Source organism: Anguilla anguilla, chromosome 16, assembly GCF_013347855.1.
Source record: "Anguilla anguilla isolate fAngAng1 chromosome 16, fAngAng1.pri, whole genome shotgun sequence".
Classification (NCBI taxonomy): Eukaryota; Metazoa; Chordata; class Actinopteri; order Anguilliformes; family Anguillidae; genus Anguilla; species Anguilla anguilla.
In genome coordinates, this window is record NC_049216.1 from 19,052,723 (window position 1) to 19,079,005 (window position 26,283).

At 42.7% G+C, this 26,283-nt stretch overlaps 2 protein-coding genes and 3 non-coding genes across 6 annotated transcripts; 4 read left to right on the plus strand and 1 right to left on the minus strand.

The window, feature by feature from the left end:
• The first annotated feature begins 757 nt into the window (after positions 1-757).
• On the plus strand, positions 758-11,067 carry rpl4 (ribosomal protein L4). 2 transcript variants are annotated; one of them, XM_035394964.1, is made up of 10 exons: positions 758-944; positions 2,359-2,530; positions 4,698-4,804; positions 5,337-5,475; positions 6,030-6,154; positions 6,394-6,523; positions 8,012-8,168; positions 8,626-8,709; positions 9,058-9,178; positions 9,338-11,067. In XM_035394964.1, exons 1-10 carry the CDS (start codon positions 942-944, stop codon positions 11,006-11,008), a joined length of 2,709 nt encoding a protein of 902 aa, XP_035250855.1. In that variant the 5' UTR covers positions 758-941; the 3' UTR covers positions 11,009-11,067. The 2 variants fall into 2 exon arrangements, with proteins under 2 accessions (XP_035250855.1, XP_035250856.1); XM_035394965.1 differs by lacking the exon at positions 758-944 and adding an exon at positions 1,929-2,037.
• Positions 5,849-5,948, plus strand: LOC118215883. The gene has a single exon (XR_004762928.1). It is a non-coding gene; the product is annotated as a small nucleolar RNA SNORD16 (small nucleolar RNA).
• On the plus strand, positions 8,449-8,518 carry LOC118215882. The gene has a single exon (XR_004762927.1). It is a non-coding gene; the product is annotated as a small nucleolar RNA SNORD18 (small nucleolar RNA).
• Positions 8,815-8,885, plus strand: LOC118215881. Its single transcript, XR_004762926.1, has one exon. It is a non-coding gene; the product is annotated as a small nucleolar RNA SNORD18 (small nucleolar RNA).
• Positions 11,068-11,180: 113 nt separating the features above from the next.
• On the minus strand, positions 11,181-26,039 carry map2k1 (mitogen-activated protein kinase kinase 1). The gene is made up of 11 exons (XM_035394966.1): positions 25,488-26,039; positions 20,304-20,514; positions 18,147-18,293; positions 17,710-17,787; positions 17,518-17,569; positions 14,816-14,940; positions 13,616-13,823; positions 13,110-13,174; positions 12,929-12,987; positions 12,381-12,426; positions 11,181-12,035 (listed from the first exon to the last, which is right to left on the minus strand). The coding sequence occupies exons 1-11, from the start codon at positions 25,580-25,582 to the stop codon at positions 11,922-11,924; spliced, it is 1,200 nt and encodes a 399-aa protein (XP_035250857.1). The 5' UTR covers positions 25,583-26,039; the 3' UTR covers positions 11,181-11,921.
• Positions 26,040-26,283: the final 244 nt, after the last annotated feature.

A 26,283-nucleotide genomic window follows, 5' to 3' on the forward strand; every position in this document is an offset into this window, starting at 1 on the left:
AACCTTCTTAGGCCTATTCTGTATATGGCTGATCGATTTTAACCAAGAAAGAGGGGGGCTTTTCAATCTGGCTTGCTAACTGGCAAAAAAAAAAAAAAAAAAAGAAGTAGCATAACAAATTCAAATGAAAAGCCAGGTGCCTATACATTTGAACGATGGGAGCCTGCACAATAAATAACTGATAAGGAAGTGTTTAAAAAGCATTTGTGTGGTTATTAACACATTTCCCAGGGCTAGTATTTTAACGTCATTCAAATACACGTCCATAATAATCATCATGAAACATCGAGGCTCATACATCCGAATATAGCCTACCAATTTTAATAGGATAGTTGTCTAATTGAATTCTTTCGTGAATGCAAAGTCTTCATGACAAGACATCACTTGCGTCATGTTGGTAAATAGATTCTGAATAGGTTGGTGCAAGACCCTCTCTTGTTCGCCTATCCAAACGCCGCACGCTTTTACGTCACGCACGTCATTTTAGCATTCGCACACACCCAATCAGTTAATTAAAATTATTTTTAATTACGCAGACTTTTATTTGTATTGTTTTTGAAATACACTTGTATATAATAAACTGTTTGAAATTTTTGTTTGGTTAATACCTTCAGAAAATTATTTCAGAAGTAGTCCGGTCTCTACGTCTATAGGTACCCTTACGCCAAAGCGTTGAACACGAGCCAAAATAGGTCCAATAATAGCATTTCTCCCCCTTTTTGGCTAATTACTATTGAAACGGACGTTCAGCGCTCGTGTATTCCTATGATCTATTATATTATTTGTTTACAGGGTTATGTCACCATTTTTTCTTCTTTAATTGTAAAATATTTCAATATCGGAAGTGACCGGTTGTCGATGTATATACTATAGGGGGTGAGCAGTAAACTTCCTTTTCGTCAGTGGTCGCCATCGTTGGAAGACCGTGGTCTCCCGAGAAAATGGTAAGAAGGCAATACTTTTATTCTAACGTAGTGGTTTGCATGTATACTGGTGTGTTCTCGTTTTATTTATACATTTATTTACATTGGGTGCAATTCTCCCATCGTTAGGATAACTGAATGTCTATTATTGTGTGGCTACAAAAAAAAAAAGTTGGAGAAGCCATTTTACTTGCCACCCGCACGTGTATTGTTAGCTAACATGGAAGGAGTAGGCGTGTGGGGCACGTTGTGTGTTGACTTGTATACTGCTAATTTAATTGAATGGTCGGTTAATTGCGTGAGAAATGATTGTATTTGTGGTGGACCGCTAGAACGTATGCTATGCGCGTAACAATTGAAGAGCCAATTTCCTTTTCCACACGTGCACAATGGCACATTAGGTGGGAGAGGCTTTGTTGCTGACTAGCTAGTTAACAAGCTAACTATATCGCATGCCAGTTAAACCGATTTACCTGGGAGCTTGTCAGCTTGCTTCGATATAATTATAGTTGGCTAGTTTCGTTATCAAGTTGTAAGAAATCTTAGCTAAACAATTGGCTTGTTTTCTCATTAGCTCAATGCGAAAGGGGGTGTGTTATCTAATCTTCAGCTGGGTTTTTTTAATGTGGTTGGCTAGGTTCAACGTGAATATCCCTTGATGGACTGTAGCCTAACCGCTAAATCTTAAGAACTTGGCCTACTTAAACGCTTATTCTGTTTCTAATTTTGTCACTACCCAGTTACATGATAATTATTATAATAAATCAATATGAGAGACTAAAGTATCAAGTTTTATGGACAAAGAGAACGTTCGCTAGCAAACTTGGTTAATTTACCCAATGACGGCTCACGTTAGAGGCATTTTATAGAACTGTGTAACTTTAGCCAGCAAGCCATTGCGTTTGTTATTCTTTTAAGGAATCGTCCAAATTTTTCAAATAACATTTAATATTTTACCCAGTAATTATGTGTATGTATGGATGTGTTTATGTATAAATAAATCACGATTATTTTCCGAGTTTAAAAAAAGTTGCATGCCTGACATTCCAGTTATTCACTTTGGCTGGCGGAAATGTGTTAACAAAAGAACGACTGTCAGCTCTGATTAGATTGGGTGAATATTGAATACTCATTGGGTGAATTGGCTGAATACTCATTTGGAAACCAACGCGTGCTTGCATGTTGTTGACTGACATTATTTCTTGATGTTGTCTAGATATTTTAGCTTGAAGAGTGTCGATAGCATGCGTTTGCCTGCTGGCACATAGAGGGCGAATATAACTTTGCAATCAAACGTTATCCTGAGGCAGATTTAAATTTATTATTATTTTAAGTTTTCAGCCTCTTGGTGACTAACGTTTTAAAACCTGAGCCATCGATGTTTCAGTTGCACGTTGTTTTAAAATAAATTTACTGGAACACATTGTATCCACAGGCCTGCGCCCGACCCCTGATATCGATTTACTCCGAGAAAGGAGAGGCCTCAGGCAAAAATGTGGTTATGCCTGCTGTATTCAAGGCGCCCATCCGCCCGGACATTGTGAACTTTGTTCACACCAACATGCGCAAGAACAGCCGTCAGCCCTATGCTGTCAGCGAATTGGCCGGTGAGTATTCTCTTATTCCAACTAATCAATTTGATACGGGACCATACCAAAGAGCGTGGTCTCAGACCATACGCCTCATCACCCGTTTGATACGTCATCACGGCATGCTCACCATTACCACTCTTGGCCACAAGTAGCCAACACATGAGACCTAGTTTGCCAACTTGCTACAGTAAAATGGATTGTGTACCATTACCAGTTTTTTCGCATCTACCGTTGTGGAACTTTAAGACTTGTCTTGTTTCATCAATTCGCTGCTGACAAATGTAGATCATATTTCACTCATGACAGAGGTTGAGTCCAGTTGCCCCAGTAGCAATTACCGTTGAGTAAAGCCAGGCATTCCCGCGTACTACATGTCTTACATGCGGGAAACCTTAAAATGAATTGAAATTAACTTCAATTTTGTTCTCTCTTTTCCAGTTATTTCACGGAAAATTGCGAGCTTCATCCAATGTATACACTGTAAAACGCATTTATTTTGTCAATCGGCTACATGGCCCAAAAAAAAAAACGGAAGGGACTTGAATAAAGTATTGAGGTCATTGGTGGTTAGCGTGATGGCTAAGTGCGTTAGCATTTTAACTTTAGGTTTTAATATTAACCACGTTGAAGCACAGCGTTTTCGCTTACTTGTGACAAAACGAAATGTCATTCACAATTCGCATGATTCGGTGTCTCCTGCAGAGAAGGTTTACACTTAAAACTAATAAGGACAAAGAAGTTGCATTTCCGCCATTTACGGCCTTGGTGGCGTGCTTGCCTAATGGCAACGTGTAGCTACATATAGAACGCCAAATAATCGCGCTTTGAGGTTCTGGCGGAGTTGAATTAACTAATGGAAACAAGATAAGAGCAAACACGTAAGTCCCAATTCAAATGGATTCATGATATGAATTGCATAAGTTTGCTTTAAAAAGTATTTTTTAACATTATATACCCAGACAACAATATGATAGGTGGTGCAAGTTCAGTGAAAGTTGTTTTGCTTTTATTTCTAGGTTGCGCCAACTGTTTTGACAATTAGTAGAACACCGCAGGAACTATTTTAGACATTCATTTAAGTGGGATAAATAGTTTCGCATTGTTTATTTTCCCCTATCAGAAGTGCTTGTGAGTATACAGAAATATGAATTGTTGGTGTATTTACAGCCATTCTGTTAACTATGCATCATTACTTAATGAGGGCAACTTGCACAAGACTAAAAATATTGGTTTTGTATAGCTATGTAATTGTATACAGCGCACAACATCATTGCTGTGACTAAATATTGTTTAATCAAAAGTATTAAGAAGCAGCATTTGCATGAACAAAACTAGTATCATTGTTTTCATTGATAAGACTTGATTCTTGATACCTTATCTGTGTATACATTGGATGGTGTCCAGCTGGCAGGCTGCATATATAGCTATGCCAACAGCATGTGTATTTTCACGTTATACACTAGCACGTTTCCACATTTGCTTTAGAAAAAAATTGGACTCTGTTGTTGAAAACCAGGAACTGCTTAGGTGGACTCTGCCATACAACCAGACGACTTGCCTGTCTAAGCAAAATGGAGTGAGAAAAATGTGCGGCATTTAGCTGTTGGTGTTTGTGTGCATGTGTATTTGGAGACAATGTGGTATCAACTGCTTTCTTGTGGATAAGGTTTGGAAGAGACATTGCAAAGGTGATAATGGGCCCTATAGTTCATGGTAAATTTTTGGATACCTGTATTTTTTTTAAGCTAGTTTGCTTTCTGGAGTTTGTTTTTCAAATGTCAGTTTATGTTTAAAACACTGAAATTGGTCCAGACCATTTTTGTATGCGATATATTTTGTATGTGACATTTTGGCTACTTGCAGAAGTTTCCCAAAAGGTGCTTGGAGTTTAAGTGTATTTTCTTGCTTTAAACTACAAAAAATCTGTTGCATAATTAATCAATGTAAAAGAGGATAACAGGATCAGAGTTTGTGCAATGGGGTGATATTAATGCACTGCCAAATCAAAGTTGCTGGAATGATTTTGTGGATTTCCTCATCATTTTTTTTACTCTTGTGTGTGGAAACCTTTGTTTTGCCTCAGTGATTCACATTATCTGTGTTAACATGGCAAGACGATGGTGTATTTTGGACGAAGCCGTCGCGCGTGTGCTTTGTCCTGACGGCGTGTGGTGTGTTCCAGGTCACCAGACCAGCGCAGAGTCCTGGGGCACGGGCAGAGCTGTGGCGCGTATCCCCCGCGTGCGCGGTGGCGGCACTCACCGCTCCGGCCAGGGAGCCTTCGGAAATGTATCCTGCTTTTGACCAACAAACACACTAAGCATTGGAGTCTCACTGCAACCATGTGCATTTCCTGTAGGGGTGGGGTGTGGAGGGTATCAGAGGTAGAAGTGGAGGCAGTGCAGGTTTCCAGCATGTTCCTCCTTCATGGCTGCAGTGGTGATGTCATTTCCATTTGAATTAGAATAGCATAGTTAACTTAAGTGCTAGTGCTTTAGTAATGTTGCACATTTACTTTATGGTCTGGGAAGGTTTGGCTCTTTTGCTTGTATTAATCAGGTAAATGCCCTTAGGTTTCTGCTATATTGTAAGTCACTCTGGCTGAGAATATCTGGTAAATGAGTCTTATGGGATGTAATATAAATGCACAAAAGATTTAACTCTGAGTAGATCTGCAGTAAGAGTGACTTCAAAAGTGTTTAAGTGGCATAAATGAGCAGCATGGTTATATTTATGACCTAGAGGTGCGTTTCATTGGAGTAGTCAACCTTGGGCTTGAGTGCACGTGTGTGGTTGATCCCTCTCCTTGACTTGAGGGTAGATGTGCCGCGGAGGACGAATGTTTGCCCCCACTAAGACCTGGCGTCGCTGGCACCGCAGAATCAACACCACCCAGAAACGCTACGCCATCTGCTCTGCCCTCGCTGCCTCTGCTCTGCCTGCGCTCGTCATGTCTAAAGGTCAGTCGCCCTCCCTAAAGACGGTCTCAAAGAAGGGGGTCCCAAATTGGGGTGCCAGGTCACAAGGGGGGTTGAGGTGGGTCAGGATAAATTTGAGTGGAAAACACTGTTACTGCCTTAACAGACATTTGCACTAACAAATTGAAATAATGCACCTAACGATGTTTATAGTGTCATATATTAAACATGCTATATTTGTATATGATTATATACATTCAAATAAAGTAGTGGACTCTTATCAAGTGACTCATGGGGTTTTGATTAGTATGGGAATCCTTGCCATAGAACAGTGTTCTTTAAGAGGGCAGTTTTGTTCACAGTACTGACTCATTAGTGACCAATGTGATGGAAGTCAGGGTTCTAACAAGATTCTTGCTGTGATGGTGTAATTTGCGTCTGACCCTGCGCACAGTGACAGTTGCCTGCTGTCTCCATGCTGGCGCAGGTGGTTGATGAACATTCAGGTCTGAGCAAGATGGCGTCAAACTCCCAATGCAGAAGAACTGTCTGGGAACCGCAAGGACAGTTGGTTCATTGTTGGCATGTTTCCACAGGGCACCGCATTGAGGAGATCCCAGAGGTCCCCCTGGTGGTGGACAACAAGGTTGAGGGATACAAGAAGACAAAGGAGGCAGTGTTGCTGCTGAAGAAACTGAAAGCCTGGAATGACATCAAGAAAGTAAGCCACTCCCAAACTGCGGCTATACCTATTCCGTTGTATTCCACTTTGCCTAACAGCAGTACCAATGCAGAAGCCCAGGCTTCTTGTACGATGTCTGGCGCAGACACAATGAACCATTTGAGGACGTCCATTTTTACACGGAGATTAAACCACAACAGCCAATGACATGTTTTCATCTTTGTGTTTGTATGGGGAATGCAGTTGTGTAAAATGAGTCTTGTTTGTCTCTTCCTTAGGTGTATGCTTCCCAGCGGATGCGTGCTGGTAAGGGTAAGATGAGGAACCGCAGACGTATTCAACGCAAGGGGCCCTGCATCATCTACAATGAAGACGGTGGCGTTACAAAGGCCTTCAGAAACATTCCCGGTTAGTGTCGTCTTCAAAAATCAGGCCTGAACTGCTTTGAATATGTTTTTTACCAGTGCACTAACCTGTTTGTAATGAAAAGGAGTTTGATAAATTATTTGTGGAGTGTATTGCAGTCTTTATCAGCCTGTGAGTGTGTTCATTCAAAATGTCCTGTGGAAATGACAGGAAACTCCTGCTATGAAGAGTTGCCTCTTCGTAGTCTGCATCTCAGAACCCCAGTTTCTGAGCTTTCCTGCACCCATACATACAGTCTTGGAAGTTACTTGGAAGGCTACAGGATCAGACTGGGGATGCAATTTTTTTTTTTTTTTCCTTTTTTTTTTTTCTTTTTTTTTTTCTCCTCCCCTCAGTCTTCTTGAAGATGGTTCATCTTTCCTAACTTTTTTTTTTTTTTACCCTGTGCAGGAATAAAATGGCCCTCAAAATCCCCCATCACCACCACCATGTCCCAGTAATTTTGTAATGATTACAATCCTTTATTATTATTCAGGGATATTTTTTTAGGTGCAGATTGTGTGTCTGACCGGAGGGGCAAGTCTGCCTGCATGTGGGAAACTACATGCTGCAAAAGACAAGCGATCAAGAAGAGGCTCCCCTGTGTGAGCCCCCCTAGAGACAGCCACAGTTCGTGTTTTACCGAAGTGTGCATGTCGTGTGTGGAAGGGAATGATCCTGAGCTCAGCGCATGGTGAGATAGCCAACGGTCCCAGGCAGCGTACTCTTTCATAGCCAAGGCAGCGAGCTTCATGTCAGCTAGAGCTTCATTTTAAATGCAGTCGGCCAGCATTCCATGCTTTTCACCCTTGCTTAAGTTCAAGCTAAACATAAAATGTATGAGCATTTGTCTTTTATTTATTACTTAGCTATCCATAAGCTTGATATAGCTGTATTTACATTAAGCAGTGGAAGGGAGATGTGGTTCTTGTACAGTGAAGGATAGTTAACATGCTAACATCAGTTGACTAGTTGCTAGTTAACTAGTTAAGTTAGCCAAGTAATAAATTGCGCAGCCCAAGGAATTTGAAGCATGGCTTGGTAGACAGGTATAGCATTTCAGACCATTATTAGATAGCTTGGGGTCATTCACTCCCTCACAAAAGGATGTGTAATTTGGGGATGTGGCAACTGTGGACAAGTTAAGCTGTCATCTGTGCATATCTAGTGTCAGCAGAACGTAACTGTTCTTCAAAGAAATGCTGTGGAGCTGTTGCAATGCACAGAGCTGCTGAAAGTGAACCCCACAAGGCCTCCTCCCGCACCCTCCACTGCCTGCGCCATGAAAAACCAATGGAAGTCCCTGCTGGAGTCCCTTGTTAAGAAGGGCTGGGAAGACTATCCCTGCGACTGCCCAGTTGCTCATTTATTTGAGCACGCTTAATGCTTAAACGCTTGTAAGCTTTTACTGCTCAGTCACATGCAGCATACCTCTTGACTGCTGTTTTAATGACGGGTCTTGGAATGGGCCCCATCCCTGTTTCCCAACAGGCATCACCCTTCAGAACGTGAACAAACTGAACCTTCTCCGCCTCGCCCCTGGTGGCCATGTCGGCCGCTTCTGTATTTGGACAGAGGGTGCCTTCAGCAAGCTGGACGAACTGTATGGCACTTGGCGCAAGGCCGCCTCCCTCAAAGTGGATTACAAGTGAGTATGTGGAGAGCGCCTGGTTGGGTTCCTTCACGTTGAATAGGTGCCATGTTACAGATCAGATGGACATTTAGTGTATGGAATAGTTTCCATACACTAAATTGTATATCTAACGAGCCTCTATTTGGTTTCACATGGTTTTGTGTACAAGTGTACGTTTTTAAGTTTTCACCACTGACCCCTTCAGTTTCAGCATTTACCTCTACATTGTAAGTGAATTTGTATAGGGCAGATTATAAATTGAAGCATTAAAAACAACTGTGATGAGCTTCTACTTCAACTGTGATGAGCTTCTACTTCATGGTCCGTGTTTCTGAAACGCATGATTTCAATGAAGTTCTGAGGATGTAGTAGTTAGTTTCACAGAATGGAGCTATTGTACAACTACAGCTGCTCACAAATGCCTATTTCATTCCTGCATTTCCATAATGTTATCTAAAATCTTGTTTTTCAGCCTTCCAATGCACAAGATGACAAACACAGACCTAAGCAGAATTCTCAAGAGCCCAGAAATACAGAAAGCTCTTCGCGCTCCGAAGTGAGTCTTGTTAATGCACAGTAATTCCTCACTAAAACAGAATCTCCAGTCACGGAGCACTAAAATGGAGTTGTTTGTATTTTGGGGGCAAGCCGAGCTGTGGTTTGGTTATGATGAATCCACACTTCATGGTCCGTGTTTCTGAATGCTGTGATTTCAGTGGAAGTTCTGAGCGACCTTCTCAGTCAAGTGCCCCAGGTTGTTAATGTTGGAATTTCCATTAGTGCACTCTTGGAAGCTGGTCTCTGTTGCAGTTACATAATTGAAATGAATGTTTGCCATTACAAAGTGTGAGGCAGCAACAGTACATAGTAATAGTCACATCTCTTCCTGACTCGATATCCTCAGCAAGAAGATCAGCCGTAGAGTGCTAAAGAAGAATCCTCTAAATAACCTCAGGGTGATGATGAAGCTCAACCCCTACGCAAAGACAGCACGGCGAAACGCCATCTTGCTGCATGACAAAACTGTAAGTACACTGGGATAACGAAGTAGATTCGATCAATGCCGTTTCTGTCATACTGTGTCAACCTGCTGTTTGTCCTAGCACATACTGTCGACCATCTGTTTATTGCACAGAAATTGTTCAGGCCCACAAGTCATACCAACCTGATTGCACTCTCCATAGATTCAAGACAAGATGCTGAAATCTAAGAAGAAGAAGAAGAAGCCATCGAAGCCCGTGCCGGTGCCTCCTCCTGAGCCCAAGCCCAAGAAAGCAAAGAAGGCCAAGAAGCCGAAGGCTGTGAAACGCCCGGCCCCAGCAGAACCTGCTGTAGAAGAGGGTGTTGCAGAGGAGGTGGCCATGGAAGAGGTGCCAGCGGCTAAGATGCCCTTACTGGAGATGCCTGTGGCTGAGGAGCCTGAAGTGGAAGCACCCGTCGTGGAAATGCCTGAGGAGGAGAAACCTGCTGAGGAGATCCCTGCTGAGGAGGAGCCAGAGGATGAAATGCCTGTAATGGAGACACCTGCAGATGAGGATCTGCTGGCCGAGGCGGCAGAGGCTGAAGATTTGGCTGTGAGCCCAGTACCCGAAGCACTTGCTGCTGAGGTTCCTGAGGCCGAGGTAACCCCGGTTGAGGCAGTAGAGGCTGAGATTCCTGAGGCTGAAGTAACCCAGGTTGAGGCATCAGAAGCCGAGATTGCTGAGGCTGAAGTAACCCAGGTTGAGGCACCAGAAGCCGAGATTCCTGAGGCAGAGGTAGTCGAGGCAGTAGAAGCTGAGATTCCTGAGGTAACCCAGGTCGAGGCTGTAGAAGCTGAGATTCCTGAGGCCGAGGTAACCGAGGTTGAGGCACTGGAAGCTGAGGTGACTCCGGTTGAGGCACTGGAAGCTGAGATTCCCGAAGCTGAGGTGACTCCGGTTGAGGCACTAGAGGCTGAGATTCCCGAGGCTGAGGTGACTCCGGTTGAGGCACTAGAGGCTGAGATTCCCGAGGCTGAGGTGACTCCGGTTGAGGCACTAGAGGCTGAGATTCCTGAGGCAGAGGTGACTCAGGTTGAGGCACTAGCAGCTGAGATTCCCGAGGCCGAGGTGACCCAGGTCGAGGCACCTGAAGCAGAGATCCTTGCAGCCGAAATCCCAGCAGCTGAGATTGTTGCAGCGGAGGCACCTAAGGATGAGATGGCTGTAGAAGAAGAAGCAGAGGAACTCGCACCTGAGGTGCCTGAAGCTGAGGCCGTGGCAACTGAAGTTCTTGTAACTGAGGCAGTCGAGACTGGGATACCACCAATGGAGACGCCAGTAACTGAGGCAGTAGAAGCCGAGGTGCAGGAAACTGAGGCAGAGGCACCAGCCATGGAAATTCCTGTGGCTGAGGCAATCGAACCAGAGATGCCAGCTATGGAGGTTCCTGTGACTGAAGCCATCGGACCAGAGGCACCTGTAGCAGAGGCGCTGGAGGCAGAACAACCACCTGTGGAGATGCCTGTAACTGAGGCAGCGATAGAAGAGGCACCAGAGGCAGAGACCGCAGCTGCCGAGGCCCCAGCTCTTGAGGAGTTTGAGGATGTCACCTACATTGCTAAGATGCTCCCAGTTGAAACGGTTGAAATGGAGGCAGCGGAGGTTCTGGAAGCGGAGACCCCTGCAACCAAGGTTTTGGTAGCGGAGACACCGGTAGCAGTGGAGGAGCCTGCAGAAGAAATTCCAGCAGCGGAGACGCCTTCAGCCGAGGTGCTGACCACAGAGGTGGCAGAGGTGGAGATGCTGGAGGCTGAAATGCCTGCGGTGCAAGTGCCTCAGGATGATGACGAGAAGATGGAAGTGGAGGCGCCCGAGGCTGAGATGCCCAAGTAAAAACCTCTTTTCATAGTTTTTTCCAAAATGGAATTAAAATAAAATCCAGTTTAAAAGAATTAGTGTCCTCGTGGTTTTTCTTTCCAAATCTACTAAGCTGCTATAGCTGTGAGAAACTTTCTTTAAAAGGTGTTACCATGATTCTGGCAATGAAGTGGGTGTCCAAACAATATTGATAAACCATCAATTTATTATACGACATTAAATGTTAAAATTTGCATGATATTTTCTTCAAAATAGCAAAACATTAATCAAGTACACAAGTTGCTTTACAGTTTTATAATATATCCTTAAGAGCAGCTGTCTCAGGGTCTGTTGAAGGGAGAATGAAGTTCTGAAGACTACCAGGATGATGAGTAACAGCATGCTATACAGCAGACCATATAGCTAGAGCAGTGAGTCTCAACCATTGCACCTTGAAGCCAAACCAAAGCATGTTCAAAAGGCTGAAACCCATTTAGCCATGCAGTTTGAAAAGAAAAGCTGTACTTGAACAATTGCAGATTTCCAGACTGATTCTTAGTCTGGCTTCTGCAGGTTTTTCAATGAGCACTTTATTTTGAATATAGACCAGGTCACACACCCTGGGTTCTCGTCCCCATGTTTGAATGCTATTACTTTGTCTTTGTCAAAATGGAAACTAGTCATGTCTGCCTTGATCCAAAGAACTGCTATTCTTTGAGGTCAAGTTCTCAATTTTTGAATACTGGTCAGCCAGTACCATCCAGGAGGTTGAGAAGCCCTGCACTTTACAAGAGATCACTCATCTCACACATCAAACAAAGAGGCAGTGATTTGCTATGGCAGAGTGACAGAGACCTTCCTTTTAAAAACGTGGAAAAACATTGAGAAGCGTTGGCGATTGCCAAGATGGGCCGCCTGGAGCGATGAGCAGCACAGCCTGTCTTTAGGCTCACACTCCCACACTGTGGGTGGGGGTGCTGGGCTGGTTTAGGCCGATGGTGGTGCACAGCCAGCCTGCAAAGTCCACCTCTTCTGCCTCTGACTGCTTGATGAAGGAGTGGACCTAGAAGAGTTAAAAGTAGGTACTTGGTTTTCTATTTTAAGCTATACATGTTTATCCTGGGTAACTGTGTTTTCCATATGTATTATTTCATGGATAAACAGGACCACATTTTTTTTTAATGTACAGGGCAAATACATTATTAAACTTCTCAAATGAATAAGTAGGAAGAAGAAATCTTGATGCACACAGACACTTAAGATGTTTGTTTGCTGCCTTTTATCAAAATCCTAAGCAATTCCAATGTAGATTATCCTAGTGTATCTAACGGGTGAGATTAAATATTTGCAGATGTGTATTAGTATGCTATACAGAGCTCATCACATGTAAGGCCGGGACAAGACTCACCATCAACTGTTTCAGGTCTGCTCTTTCTGCCGGGTTCTTTATTAAACTGAAAATACACAATCAAAAGTGATGGTCATTTATCATATGCCGGTAGCATTTACTGAATAGGGACCTAATAAATGAGGTAGTGATTTTAATCCTGCAATTAACTTGTGATTACCCTCACGTCTCAATTATCTTGTGAAAATAATACACTTGGTGCTAGGTTTATAGCTATAGCAAAGTTTCTGCAATACCTTGGTCAAGCCCTATTCATTAACAGGGCACATTAGCAAACTGCATATAGCCATTCCTATGTTGTGCTGTGATTGCTAATTAATAGCTTATTACTTTGCTAATGGTACCGATGTGTTTGTTCCTAGGATAAAATAACTGTAACAAAATCTGAACATTTAAGGCAGAACTCTCACTAATAATTTGTAGCACCAGTAGATGGCACAATTTCTGAATTTTCAGTTGGAATAATGAATAACAAATTTCTCTCAGAACGGTAGCGTGCTTGTCATTGCGAACACATGGAACATTGCCAATAGTGTACTCATACTCACCATTTGTTAACAAAGTCTTGAAATTCAGAACCAAAGATGCCTGGTAGCTTAGGTGGTGGCTGAAAATAATGAGATGGCTAAATAAGTGCAGGTGAACACTTGCAACAAATTTAATATTGGGCTAAGAGGAAACCTCTGCTATTTTTTAAAATTTGCTAGAATATTAGAAAATTTTGCATACCTCATTGACAATGTAGTCAAGCAGCTCAAAAATAGCCATGGGAGGTCTACTGTCTGGTCCGTATGCTGTCACAAATGAACAGAAGGTTAAAGAGAGGCATTGTGCTAATACTTGCACATCAGATTTGCAAACTGCTGGAGTGTGACCTTGTCAAGACCTGTTTGGAAACTATCCCATTTGCAGATAGTGTAGTACACTTCTGTTTGACTTCCTTCTGGTGGCTGCAGCACATGGAAACAGGCTTTTCAACCTGACCAATTTCCATCAGTGTTGGGAGGTGTACTTTTATACATATGCAACTGCAGTGTGTAGCTCTATGAACTGACAGATCTTTCCAGAGTGACGCGGTAAGTCGGAATATCGGTGGTGATGCAGAATCTATCAGCCAAACAGGATAGAAGGGAAAGGTCTGTGTAGCTTGTATGACCACACCCGGAAGGCATGCCAGACCAGAATGAGAGCCATGGGGCGATTAAAGGTGAGCAAGCGGGACGGCACTGACTCACAGCTGACTGGTCTGCCCGGAGACCTTGGTTTGTGGGAGGCCTCGCTGGACGACGCATCACCCTCCACTGGGAAGCCAAAGATTTGTTCCAGCTCCTTGGCGTCGGGGGGCGGGATGGGGAATCGTCCTATGGCCATCTCCACCAGGGAGAGCCCCATGCTCCAGATGTCAGACTGGACCGAGTAGTGTGTTCCTTGCAGTCGTTCCGGCTACACGGCAACATGGTTAAAATGGTTTCAAACTGTAAGTCATTTCAACAGGATTTTTAAATCACTTGTATGCCATTATCCCTTAAACGGTAAAAACTGTTACAATATGAGGAGACCATGTTATTCAGGGACTACAGATAGGTCATTAAGTTTAGGTCTGCAGATATCATATATAAAAAAATATGAATCTCCTGCATATTCAAGGAGAGGTTTGATTGTGTTTGGTCTCACTACCAGCTGTTCTGGATAGGCTTGGGGGGCATAACCCAGACCATTTAATTTCCCTGCTGCTGCACTACATGTTCTTTAAGAAGTATTAAATATTGCCGCAGAGCTCTTTCAGCTGCAGTAGTCTTGATTGTGAAAAATCTCAATGCTGGCCACAGCCGGTGTGAAATATGATACCACTGCATTGCAGAGCAGCTTACAGAGAATGCACCTAAACGGTATACTGTCATCTAAAAATCGAATGGTAGGCTTATTATTGCTGCTATTATTATTATTATTATTATACATCCAGTGAAGGCTGCTAAACCCTGTTCCTGGAGATCTACTGTCCTGTAGCTTTCTCACTCTAACCCTAACAAAGCAAACCTCATTCAACAGCAAGAGATCTCATTGAGCTGCTAATTACTATAATCAAGCGTGCCAGATTAGGGTTGAAATGAAAACCTACAGGATGGTAGATCTCCAGGAAAAGGATAGGGCAGCCCAGTTATAAAGGTTAGCTCCCTCCCAGATATTATCCATTAACATCAGCAATGCCCCATCTATATGTTGAACCTGGTTTACAATTTCTTCATCACTTTGGCTAGACTGCCACACAACAGGCATGTCTTACAGCATTATGTTTCTAAGTGGACATGCATGCTATCAATATTATATGGCTCACATTGGCTTTTAACCACAATGTAATTCACCAAATAATGGAGTTAGACAGGGAATGGTCTGAACACGGCAAGAACAGTTGGGAGAAGAAGAAGACCACTCACAGACATGTAGGAGCGTGTGCCTACAAAGGAGTTGGCCATGGAGTCGATGAGCTGACCACTCACGCCAAAGTCACAGAGCTTGATCTCTCCACGAGAGTTCACCAAGATGTTGGATGGCTTGACATCTAAAAAAAGAGGGCGTGTCTTTCAGGGTGAGGTGCTACTTTGGTCCTTCAGAACACCCTATGGAATCCCCATTATCTATAATTTGTGCTTCATGCTCGCTAGAATGAGTGGGACACAGAGAATAAGCTGCCATTCGATTATTCAAAATCCTTTTATATGACTGACATACCTCTCAGCAGTATCTCACTAGTGTAATGGTTTCCTTGGTTACGGCCTGCAAGTGTGTACACGTTCGTGCGTGCACTTAGAAAAATGAGCTAGGCTGTGCCCAGTTCATGAAAAGCATGTTCACTTAGTTGGGAACTTTGCGTATGTATTCCTATTCCCCCAAGCTACAAATATACTGCACGTATACATCACATATATATGCGCCGTATGCCAGCTTGATGCAATGTATTATTAAATTTATAACACAAAGTACATTAAAACATTGGTACCTTTCTCAGGGGCAGTGCCAGGGGTGGGCAGGATTGGGCATTGTCTTGCCCAACCAATCAAAAATTAACATCGCAAACAGCATGCACTAGCAATAAATTATGGTCCTACATGGGTTCTCCACAGACAAACACATATGGTGCAAGAAATGTCAATAACTTCAATATGTAATTCATGTATGGCATGTGCTTTATAAACCTTTAGTTCAACAAACACAACAGTTACTCATTTTTTAAACTTTATAACAGCTTCCATGCATGTAGAGTATGTATTGCAAACATTATTCATTTAATTATTTTGGGAAATGTCTTTAGCAGTAAGACTAGCATGGTCTTCTTTACTGATCTGCAATGATTGCTGGGAAATATGCCTATGGTTGTTTTTGGTTGTCCAATGTCAAGTGTCTACTCTTTATTGTGAAGATGAATAAAAAACATAATGGTTAGCTAGTTTTGGCAGGGAGATTTTAAGATCAGGTAGCTACTAGTGAGGATAAGAGCAAGAGGAGTCCTAGCTACATAGAGATTTCTACTCCTTTGTGGTTTTTAATAGAACCTCCATTCAACTTTATATTTCCCAATCCATCATACTATCTACACAATATTTCAGCTCTGCAAGCACACACATTTCACACGTTCTTCAGAAAATGTACCCCTTTCTAGTTGGATTATAAAATATAGGCCTAGCTAGTTGGGATGTTATTTGTTTCAGTGAACATCTGTTTACCTTGACCTGCATTCCCAATACCCCATCATTTAATACCGAAGGGTGTCTACTGTAAATAATGCTCCCCTCCTCACTGCTCCATGATCACTACCACCTGTTCCCAGTTTTTTTTTCTTAGCCATTAAGGACATTGTTGAAGACATTTGCATACATTGAAAATGTGTTAAAGTTCAAGATTTGGCCTTACGTTTCTCTGTTAAATAAGCACTGTCAATTCTTTGATTTATTTTGTTGCCTACTCACAACAATGCTGAAATTGAAGTGAGAAGTATGCTCATTACATTTGAAAAGGAAGCCCAACTGATATTTCATAATGCCCACCCTGCCAATGCATTTTAGAACCGCCCCTGACCTTTTTTCTCCAGAAAAAAAAAGAAAAACTAACCTATTGAGAAAGCATCATGAAAAATTATGGCCTTAACACTGGTTTGAGTGCAGTGTTTATTACAGTGTTTCTGGTGATTTTCTTTGTGGTCTCTCCTCTAGTGGAGCAGAGGCGTGAGAACATGCTGTAGGGCATGACAGCTCCTGTGAAGGCCTAATGTTTCAATTCTTAGGTCATGGAGCAATCAGAAGAAAGAAGCAGACCAGAGAAATGCTATCGCAAATGCTTTCAAGTGGCTCATACAAGTAAAGCAGTAGGTCCTGGTGCAGAGACTTGACTCATTGTCCAGAATTGAATCCTGAACAATCCTGACTAGTGCTGTGGTCATGATTCATGCAGTGACACCCCACTGTCACCCAGAAAGGGAGTGTTTTGATCGACAGGGTATTCCCTACCACATTGCACAGCAGTGATTCATCTGGTTGATGGTTGAGAGTCTGCCTATGTCAGCTGCATGTGTAGTCTGCCAGCACAGTGACTGCAGATGTTGAACTGTACAGCTTTGGAGGAGACCATCCTAGATTGTGCTCTTCGGAATGTGCTCTTGATGAAAGATATTACCGCAAAAGGACGAGCCTTCATATACCACTGAATGTTCAAAATTTAATGAAAAAGATAAAATCACAGAATAAAATGGAAAAAGGAATACTAATGTAAAGGTTGACAATGTCAGAGAAATCTCGTTAATATAGCAAGTCTGGGTTTTTGTATGATGCATATTTAGAGTTTAAAATATGAAAGCAAATAATTGCTGAAATTAGGAGTGTGAGTAATTAAAAAAATCTGGTCATGGATCGAGCACCACTTCATGTCTGCTGTGTTATTACTTCAATGGCAACATATTCGTCACAGAATCATCCCAGATTTAAAATACAATCATTTTAAAACTAAAATAGGACTAATCAGGATTTCACTCCAAAGTGCCATAAGAGGACTGACCAGCTATTCCACTTCTACATGTTTGCTAGCCATTTCAGAAGCCCAGCCAGAATCCTGTGACACTGGCAAGGGGCAGAAGCAGCTAACTCACCTCTGTGCATGATCTTGTGCTTCTCTCTCAGGTAGGACAGGCCTTTGATCACCTGCAAGAGGCAGACATGGATCAGCACTGTGTCCTTCAATAACAACTGATATAGTCTGAAGCAAGATATCAGCGTACAACCACTTAATTCTGGCAAGCGCATGTTTGCAGTTCAGTGGAAGTATTGCCTCAGATACCCACAGCAATGCTGACTTTGCCCAAGATCTGCTCTGGGATCTTTCCTGCTTTCTTCAATGACTGATCCAGGGAGCCCCCGTCCTGGAAGGGGATAAAAGGAGACAGAGTAGTAGTTACCAATAACATAACATAACATAACATAACATATTGTACGAGAACAGGCTATTCAGTCTAACAATGCTCGCCATTTTCCTGACTAAATTAGTGCTCTGATTACCTACAGACCAGATAGTATATACCACCGTATCAAGCCTAGTCTTGAAAATCCCCAGAGTTTCTGCCTCTACTATGTGACCTGGCAGGCTATTCCACACATTGACTACTCTCTGCGTGAATAAAATTGTTCCTAATGTCTGTACGGAATTTACCTATTGCTAATTTCCCCTCAGTCTACTAACAGAACTGTGTTATTGGGTGGAATGGGAAGGTGTGAGCAGTACCATGTGCTCCATGCAGATGCTGATCTCTCCGTCGCTGTAGAAGGCCCCGTAGAAGCCCACGATGTAGGGGGAGTTACACTCATGCAGCACCTGCAGCTCACGGATGATCTGGTTCCTGATCGCCGGTTTAATTTCCAAGTGGATCAACTGCACATCAACCAAAGCAGCACTTGCTGATGTGCTCTGATATACACAATTGTACACTCGCACACAGATCAAGGCACACACTGATGAAAAGTCAAATTCACACTAGCGCACATATACACACACTGATAACCTTGAGCCCTGACATATAAGTGACACATCCCAGTCCTTTTCTGTGCTTTGAATGTAGACTCCGAACACCTGAGATGTTTTTATATTTATGTCTGCACTTAGGATGCAAAAACCATTGTTTAACATACAACTGTTCAGCCACAGTTTTTGGACAATTCATTGATTGTTTCTTTTCAGGAAGATGTTATGCATGGCTGCAAAGATCAAAGGTTCAATGTCTACCTGGATCATGGTGGGTACAAAAGTCACATGGTAGAACCAATTACATAAACGTGCCTGCACATACAGTCAAATGGAACAATATCAAAAATGGTTAATGCCAGGGACAAATATGTAAGCATTTGTACTAAATGAAATATGTGTCACACTGAACATTTCACAATTTGTTACCTTCTGGTGCTATAATTTGCACGCCCCCACATCATTGGAGCCCTGTTCATACATTTTCTACACTGAAACCGTAGACCGGGACAGGCAGTATTTCACAAATATGCAATTGAAATGTGTATTTGCATGCGTGTCTTTCATATTCAGTATGGGTTTCTCACCACCTTTTAGTATGTTTTAATTCCTTTGTACAACCTGCAAAGCCACCTATACCTACTTCTTTATTTGGAAGGTATTTTTAACAAACGAGATATATATATATATATATATATGTCTACAGCTATATGTAGTACATGAAGAGAGGCGATGTTGTTAATTTTTCTGCATCCATAACACAATCTAAGATGGGAAATTGATACTTCCACTGACCTCAGATTTTTAAAATCAAGTATCTGAGATGGAGGCATAAAATCAGTTTCTGGTGGAAGAAAATGCTACATGCTGGCAGCGCTACATTATATCTGGTAGATTGTCAAGAGGCTTTTGGGTGGGAAACAGACAGCCTGCAAATGCATGCAGAGTGAGAAAGCAGGGGATACAGGGAACCGAGGTGTGACCAGTCCTCCTTGCCCTCATTAAGTAACACTAAGTCCATGGACTACTGTAGGTATCAGGTATACCCTGCAATGTGTGCCTCAAATTCCTGAAACCCATGAACTTTCTACAGTTTTTTCTCTGGGTGAGATACTGCAGTATAGTGTTGTAACTTGTACTGCCCTGCGCAACAACATCCATTTTGTACTGGATACAAATTCATATTATTTATGCAGAAGCGGCAAGCTTACAATCCAATATAGAAGACAAGGTTAATAGAATGATAATGATTCATCTTAAACAGCCATATATAACCAAATGTAATTCTTAGCACTGAAATTATTTTCAATGTAAGTGACACCTGCTCCATATGAATAACAATGTATTTTTATTTTTATATGGATTACAGGAGCCTTGTGAGTAATTAATTTTAGTATATCAATTATGTAAAGTATATAAATTATTTATAATACCATTTGTAATAATTACTCCAGTGTTAGTGCATAAGAGGCAACCTTTTTAATATTTTATTAGTGACAACAGACACCTCTTATTCCGTTGATTTTCTCTTAATAAATAAAAAAGCGAGCTGTAATAAATCATATTCTGTTACGTGTTTAAGTATCATCGACCCAATGTATGCTGCTAAATTGGCTAAATATGTGTACATAGCCTTATGCACTGTTCCATGAATCAGCATGCAATTGGAGGCAATTAACTATCATTAACCTAGAAATTGAGATGATTCAGGTACATCACCAGTAACTTCATGAGCCTCTGGAGGACTTTGTAGAAGACCCGGTCAGTCTTTCCAACAAATGTAAAGTTATTTTTAAGTGCCCTAGCTGAATGAACCTAATTTCATTATACAGTGATTGCATTTCCACTCAAATTCGGTAAAAAACGGTAAAGAACCAAAACAGCTCAGAGGTGCACAAAGGAAATGACATCATGGGTTACCTTCCTGGCCATGATGAGTCCAGAGGGTCTGTGTGAGACCTTGAAGACCACCCCACCATTGCCAGCTCCCAGCTCACAGATCTTTTCAAAGTCATCATCCTTCAGCTCGCCTACTTTCTGCTTCTGGGTAAGGAAGGCTTCCAGCCGCTTCCGCTGCTGCTCGTCCAGCTCCAGCTCCTCCAGCTTCTTCTGCAGAGCCTCCAGATTTGTCCTGAGGAAGAGAGCGAGAGAGAGAACAGAGGCAGAGAGAGAGAGAGTTTTAAAAAGGGGTCAAAGAGGCCATGTGAGAGAGAAAGACAGAGATACAACATGAGATTCCGGAAAGTTCAAGAAAAACACTTGGAATCCATTGGGACATCCCACACATGCACGCTTTTGAGGGTCTCCACCCACTAAAACAACATTACAGTACTACAGACTTTGTGTGAACTGTGTGAACTCCTTGAACTTGATTGACATAAAATCCTGAAATTCACCCTTTTGTTTGGCGTGAGATGGGAGGAATCCCTGACAGTTTTTTCACAACAGGAAGGATTCCTACCCTGCTCACAGTGACAATAAACTGGAATTAAAATGTGTTATTTTATCATCTCATTCAGCCCAGGAGCATTAATTACACACACCACAGCCGGAGCAAAAGTTAATTGCAGACTTCCAAATGAAATTAAATGAAACCGTGTCTTTGTGTATTTTATGTTCATTCAATCTAAAGAACTTGTATGCTTGAGTAATGTTCTTTTGCCTTTTTTAAACTTCTTGTTGTTTTCAACGTTTGAGCCCAGTATGAGAATTATATGGAAGTGAGACTCAGTATATGCTAAACAAATTCCTGAGAATGCAACAAAGTTCATTCATTCATTAAGATGATGAGGTTGTTTTAGGGGGGTACACTTCTGATTCCAAGGCTGAATCTTTCGACTGGGGGTATGTCCTGTAGCAGTCCCTAGCTTGAGGAAGCTGGAAGTTCCTCTGGCGTGCCTTGCGTCATGGTGATGCATTTCCTTTGCAGTTGGTTTGCAGCGTGAACTCCCCTGACCCGCTCTATAACGGTTGTTCTCCTTCTCTCTCCTGCAGCATACCTGCATCCACCTTTTTAGTCTACTATAGCACAGACAGGGTATTTTAGCATACAGGATAAGAGCCAGACTGCTTATTATACTCTCAGAGTCCATTCCCAGTCCCATTAGGAACCCTCTTCCTGGCCTGCTTCATGTTCGGATAGTACAAATGTCCATGCATTGAGATGAATGTAAGACATTGCTCTTATTTTATTAAAAATACACAGATATTTGTCAGACCTCTAACAAACTCAGAAAACAAGCTTTTCTAAATCCCAATCTAGGCAACATAATGTGTCTATATTAGAGTGAGTCGTGAGCTCTAGGGCGGACTGAGTGCATCAAGGACCTCTTACCTTCACTGCATTTGAGATGCAAATCATGCTTTTTCAGAGCTGGTTTAGGCAGCCCATCCTGAGTGAGGGTTATCTGCATTCATCTACTTGCATTTCAAAACGATCAGAGAACAGTACCAACATCAGCAGAGATGTTTCATCAGGTATCCTTGGTTGATTAGTCTCATTACAAAGGCCAGTAGGACTGGACAGCATCTTAGATACAGTCTCTCCATCTATCATCACAGTACAGCCTGCCTTTCTATTTGTGCCACATCTTCGCTCAGAAAAAAAGAAATGGATGAGCACTTGTGTTCTTTTTAAGAGCAGCAGAATAACCATGGAGACGAAATGTTGAGTGTGTGGGCTGCGTGGGTGGTGTAGGTGCCACACGTAGGCGGGAGCTGTTGACTGGAGGAAAAGGGTCAAAGATATGGGAACATGCAGAGAACACTTCTCCAAGCTTGTGGGAAGGACAACAATAGTTTTTAGCTCCAGAGACTGCCGAAGATGAGTCAGGAATCAGGCGTGATGCACGACTGCTCAATCCCTGCACAAAGTCTACCAGGAACCTGTATCCTCCCTATTTCATTTCCAAAGCAGAGCTGCACCCTAAATTTAATAGCACAACTCCTGAAGAGCAGCATTTGGCACCGCATTGGAAGCAAAGATGAACACATGGTCACTCTCTACATTCTCTATAGAAGTGTGTGTACGCAGAAGTGTAAAATATTCATTGCTGATCTGAAATTCTAGCTGGGGGCTGGGAACCTCCAGACTGGCACAATTCTGGCACTGCCAATCAGAGCTTTGGGGATTGGGATGGGTGAAGTCATCTCCCACCACTGTGGGGTCTGTGGGTGGTCCTGCCAGGACACCAACGGAAGAACACAGGCCTGGACACTTAACTAAGCTCTTAAGGACGCCCACATGTCAAACTGAACGCACACTGCAGCAGAGCAGCAGCACATTGCATTGTTTCCCCTCTCTCCCTCTCTCTCCCAGCCCTCCGTTTCATGTCACGACGCCTGCTTGTTAAAACCAGAGCCTGCTATCTATAGGGCTCTTTGCAGAGAATTTTACAGAATGATGCCACTGGTAGCTCAGCCACATGTGTGGCATATATATGGGTGAGCCTGTGTGTTTGTGTGTGTGTGTGTGTGTGTATGTATGTATGAATGCTTATGTGTGTGTGTGCATGACTGCCATCAGAAAACTCTTTGAAAATGTCACAGCACAGCCAACAGGAGTGGCATCAAATGTTATCCAATCAGCACTGAAAAACAGCTGCTTCTCTTGGAGGGGGGTTGCCGAAGGGGGGGGGGGTGGGGGGGGGGGGGGGGGGGTCGTGACAAAGGCCACTGGAGCAATGAGGCTGGTGGGGGCACGGCTGGGTGGTGCCATGAGACAGCAACAGAGAGATCCATTCAGTCAGCCTCACACACCTCTGAGGCTGTGATTCCTGCAGCACCAGCCCTTTTCCATGATCATCAGACAGGCTTTTATGATTCCCCTCACCTCAGAACCCTGTCGTTCTGTCAGTCTGAGAAGCCAGTCAACATAATAAAAAATTAAAAACCCTCAGCCATACTCCTTGCTCCTGCACTACCAATCAGTGTAAAAACAAGTACCTCCAGAGACACAAAGCACCTAAGAATAGCCCACCTTTCTCGCACACAGGTTGTACATGTGGAGGGGGAGGGGCTGAACTCAGAGCTACTGATTTAATTAATTGTGTGTCCTGGATCCTCGTGACGTATCTCTTAATGCCTATGGCACAAATTTGGAAAGATGTGTCTTATGAATTTATTGGCTCTTCTGACTGGGGCAATGTGCAAATTTCAATCACAGCAGAATCACAAAATTGTTTTTCAAACCACCTGTCGCTGCCCACAGTTTAAATGGATGCCACTGTAAGCTGGAACTCTGCTCTCCTGTCTACCTACTGGTTCTGACAGGAACCAAACTGGTGCTCCTCTTTGGCAGTATTTCAGCAGATGTTTCTTGTAGAAGTGGAGTCTACCGTGAAGTGCGAAGAACATGCCGGGTGTCAGCAGTGACGTCGCCTGCAGGATCAGTCCTTCCGTCCTGTCCAGCTGGTTGCCAGAGTATTGCAGCATTACTCACAAAAGAGGAATTCCAGTAAAGCCCCCCACACCCACCCCAAACCCCACCCCAGCAAACCCCCAGTACCAAGTTTCACAGCTCTGGAATCTGAATCCCTGGCCTGGTTCCACACCAACATTCCACAACCCAGCACGCCACAGCCTGCCCACTACCCTACTCAGCACTGTGTGTGTGTTTGGGGGTGGGGGTGAGGAAAAGAAGACATTGTGCTGGTATGTGTGCTACACACACACATACCAGCACAATGTGCTACACAACAGGAAAGAGAAGATCCGCATCCAGAGGCTTCCGGAAGCCCAATCTGACTGCTGTGACACAATTTAATCTGTACTGCCTGTTCTTAGCATCACATGTGCAGGTGGCAAGCTGTACACAGCTGAAGGATGCCTATGAGCCGACCAGTCCTGCCATTTCATCACCCAAATTTTGGTCACTGCCCTCTACAAGCCCTCCTACAGCCGCTTGATTAAGGCGTGTTGTCCACCTGCACAGGCTGTAATGAGCTTGCTCAAACAAAAGCCAGTGATTTGCACAGCTGGCTCATGGCCCAGAGGTTTTTAATGGTTGCCCCACGGTCATACAATAAGAACAGCCACAGGGCGGTCGAGCGCCAGAGACAGGAGCCACTCCGTATTATCACTGATTCTGTCTAAAGAGCTGGCAACCAAATGTGATAATTTCTAGGGAAGTGGCAGACATAATTTTTTGCAGTTTAAACAACAGAAACTAAATAACATGATTGATCCACCATGGGTGCTTAATGTGCTTAAAAAGTTAGTTACACTCATTTCTGTAAAGCAAATCATACTGTCAAAATGGCTCACCATTCATTCAAGGAATGGACTGAGTTCAACAACCTTTTCTGAGTTCTCCACTCAGAGGGACCTGTCTTTTCAGTTGATACTCACAACACACATCTCGGGGTTGAAAAATGGAATAGACTGGGCAGCATGCTTACGGTGCCTCTACAGTAGTCAACTGACAGACCACTGCTCATGGGTGATGAGACTTGATCGTTTGAGTAAACAGGTAGCCCATTATGCCAGCAGTATCCATTAACAGCAAGAACGTTACAAATCACATGCAATATACAATAAACACATGAATTTCAACAGAACTTTGCACTTCCTCATTAAAGACTAAAATGTGTCGTATCGTTCATAATTTGATTATCCAGTCTTGGGTGACAATAAAACATAAATATAATGTAAGTGAAACGTATGTTCTTGGATTAAAACGAGTGACGTTCAGCCACAAGAACCACTTTTTAAAAATATAAATAATAAACTTGAATAACAGGGAAATTCAGTGCATAAAAACATTCATTCTGTGCAAATATCAATGTATTTCGACGCCGCTGAAAATCAATTCGACAAACGAATTTCCCAATAACAAACTCGTTACTGAAGAAGTTGATGGCTACTAGCTAGTAATTTATAATATAATGCGGCTTTACTGTTAATACGTGAAGCCTGTATATAGATTACAAATAAACAGTTTTTGTATGAGGTCTCGTGTTTAACGTGCCAATAAAATAGTTGACCAGACTACAAAAAACGCATAAAATTTTTTCTTCAGTGATAGGTATTAGTGAAAACCCAAGGATGAACATAAATCACTTCTGAATTACGAAAAAGGAAATGACCATCCGTGGATTTACTTACTCCGTAGCGCTGGTTCCGTTGATAGTGTTTCCATCAGGAATTGGGTTGAGCTGGATCGGTTCAGGCTTCCGTCTCTTTTGCATCCTGTCACCCATATGCTAAAGAACCTCACTTATTATGGTAGAAAAATATATATAGCTTTAAAAAATATGTTGCCAAATTGCAAGCTGTCCAAAAGGTTTAGCCTGAGAAAGAACACGCAGCAACGTATCTGTATGCACATACAGTGCATATATTAGCTATAAGCTTAGTAAAATTCAACCTGTGACTCTTTAATAATGTTGTTCGTTCAGTAAGGATAATACAGAAATTGCCTCTTCACGACAATTGTGGTACAGAGATCATCCGTGGATGGGTGGATGGCACTGTTCTTGAGAGAGCTGTATGTACCTTCATGAGCACTAGTTTAAAGCAGCAACTGCGCAGATCTGCTAAAGTCTACGTGGATGCACCGTTTGGAGGATGGGCGTTTTCTAGCCCATCCATAGGATATGAAGATGCGTAGGTCTGCGCAGAGTCTCTTCTGAATTGATGCTCGCGAACAACATGAGTGTATCCAGTTAGCTTACCACGTCACGAAAATATTTATATTTGTCTTCCGGACAGCAGTACAGTCCGTTGTGAAGAGCTCCCCTGTCGGTATAGAGTGGAATAATCGTTTTTTTTTTAACAGTAACTTTCATGTTTATGAAATACAAGATAACTACATCTTGTAAAAATGTACATAAGACGTTTGTCCTGGAAACCTACGACAATCCGTAGCTGTATCCATTTATTGAAAAACTTAATCAATTGG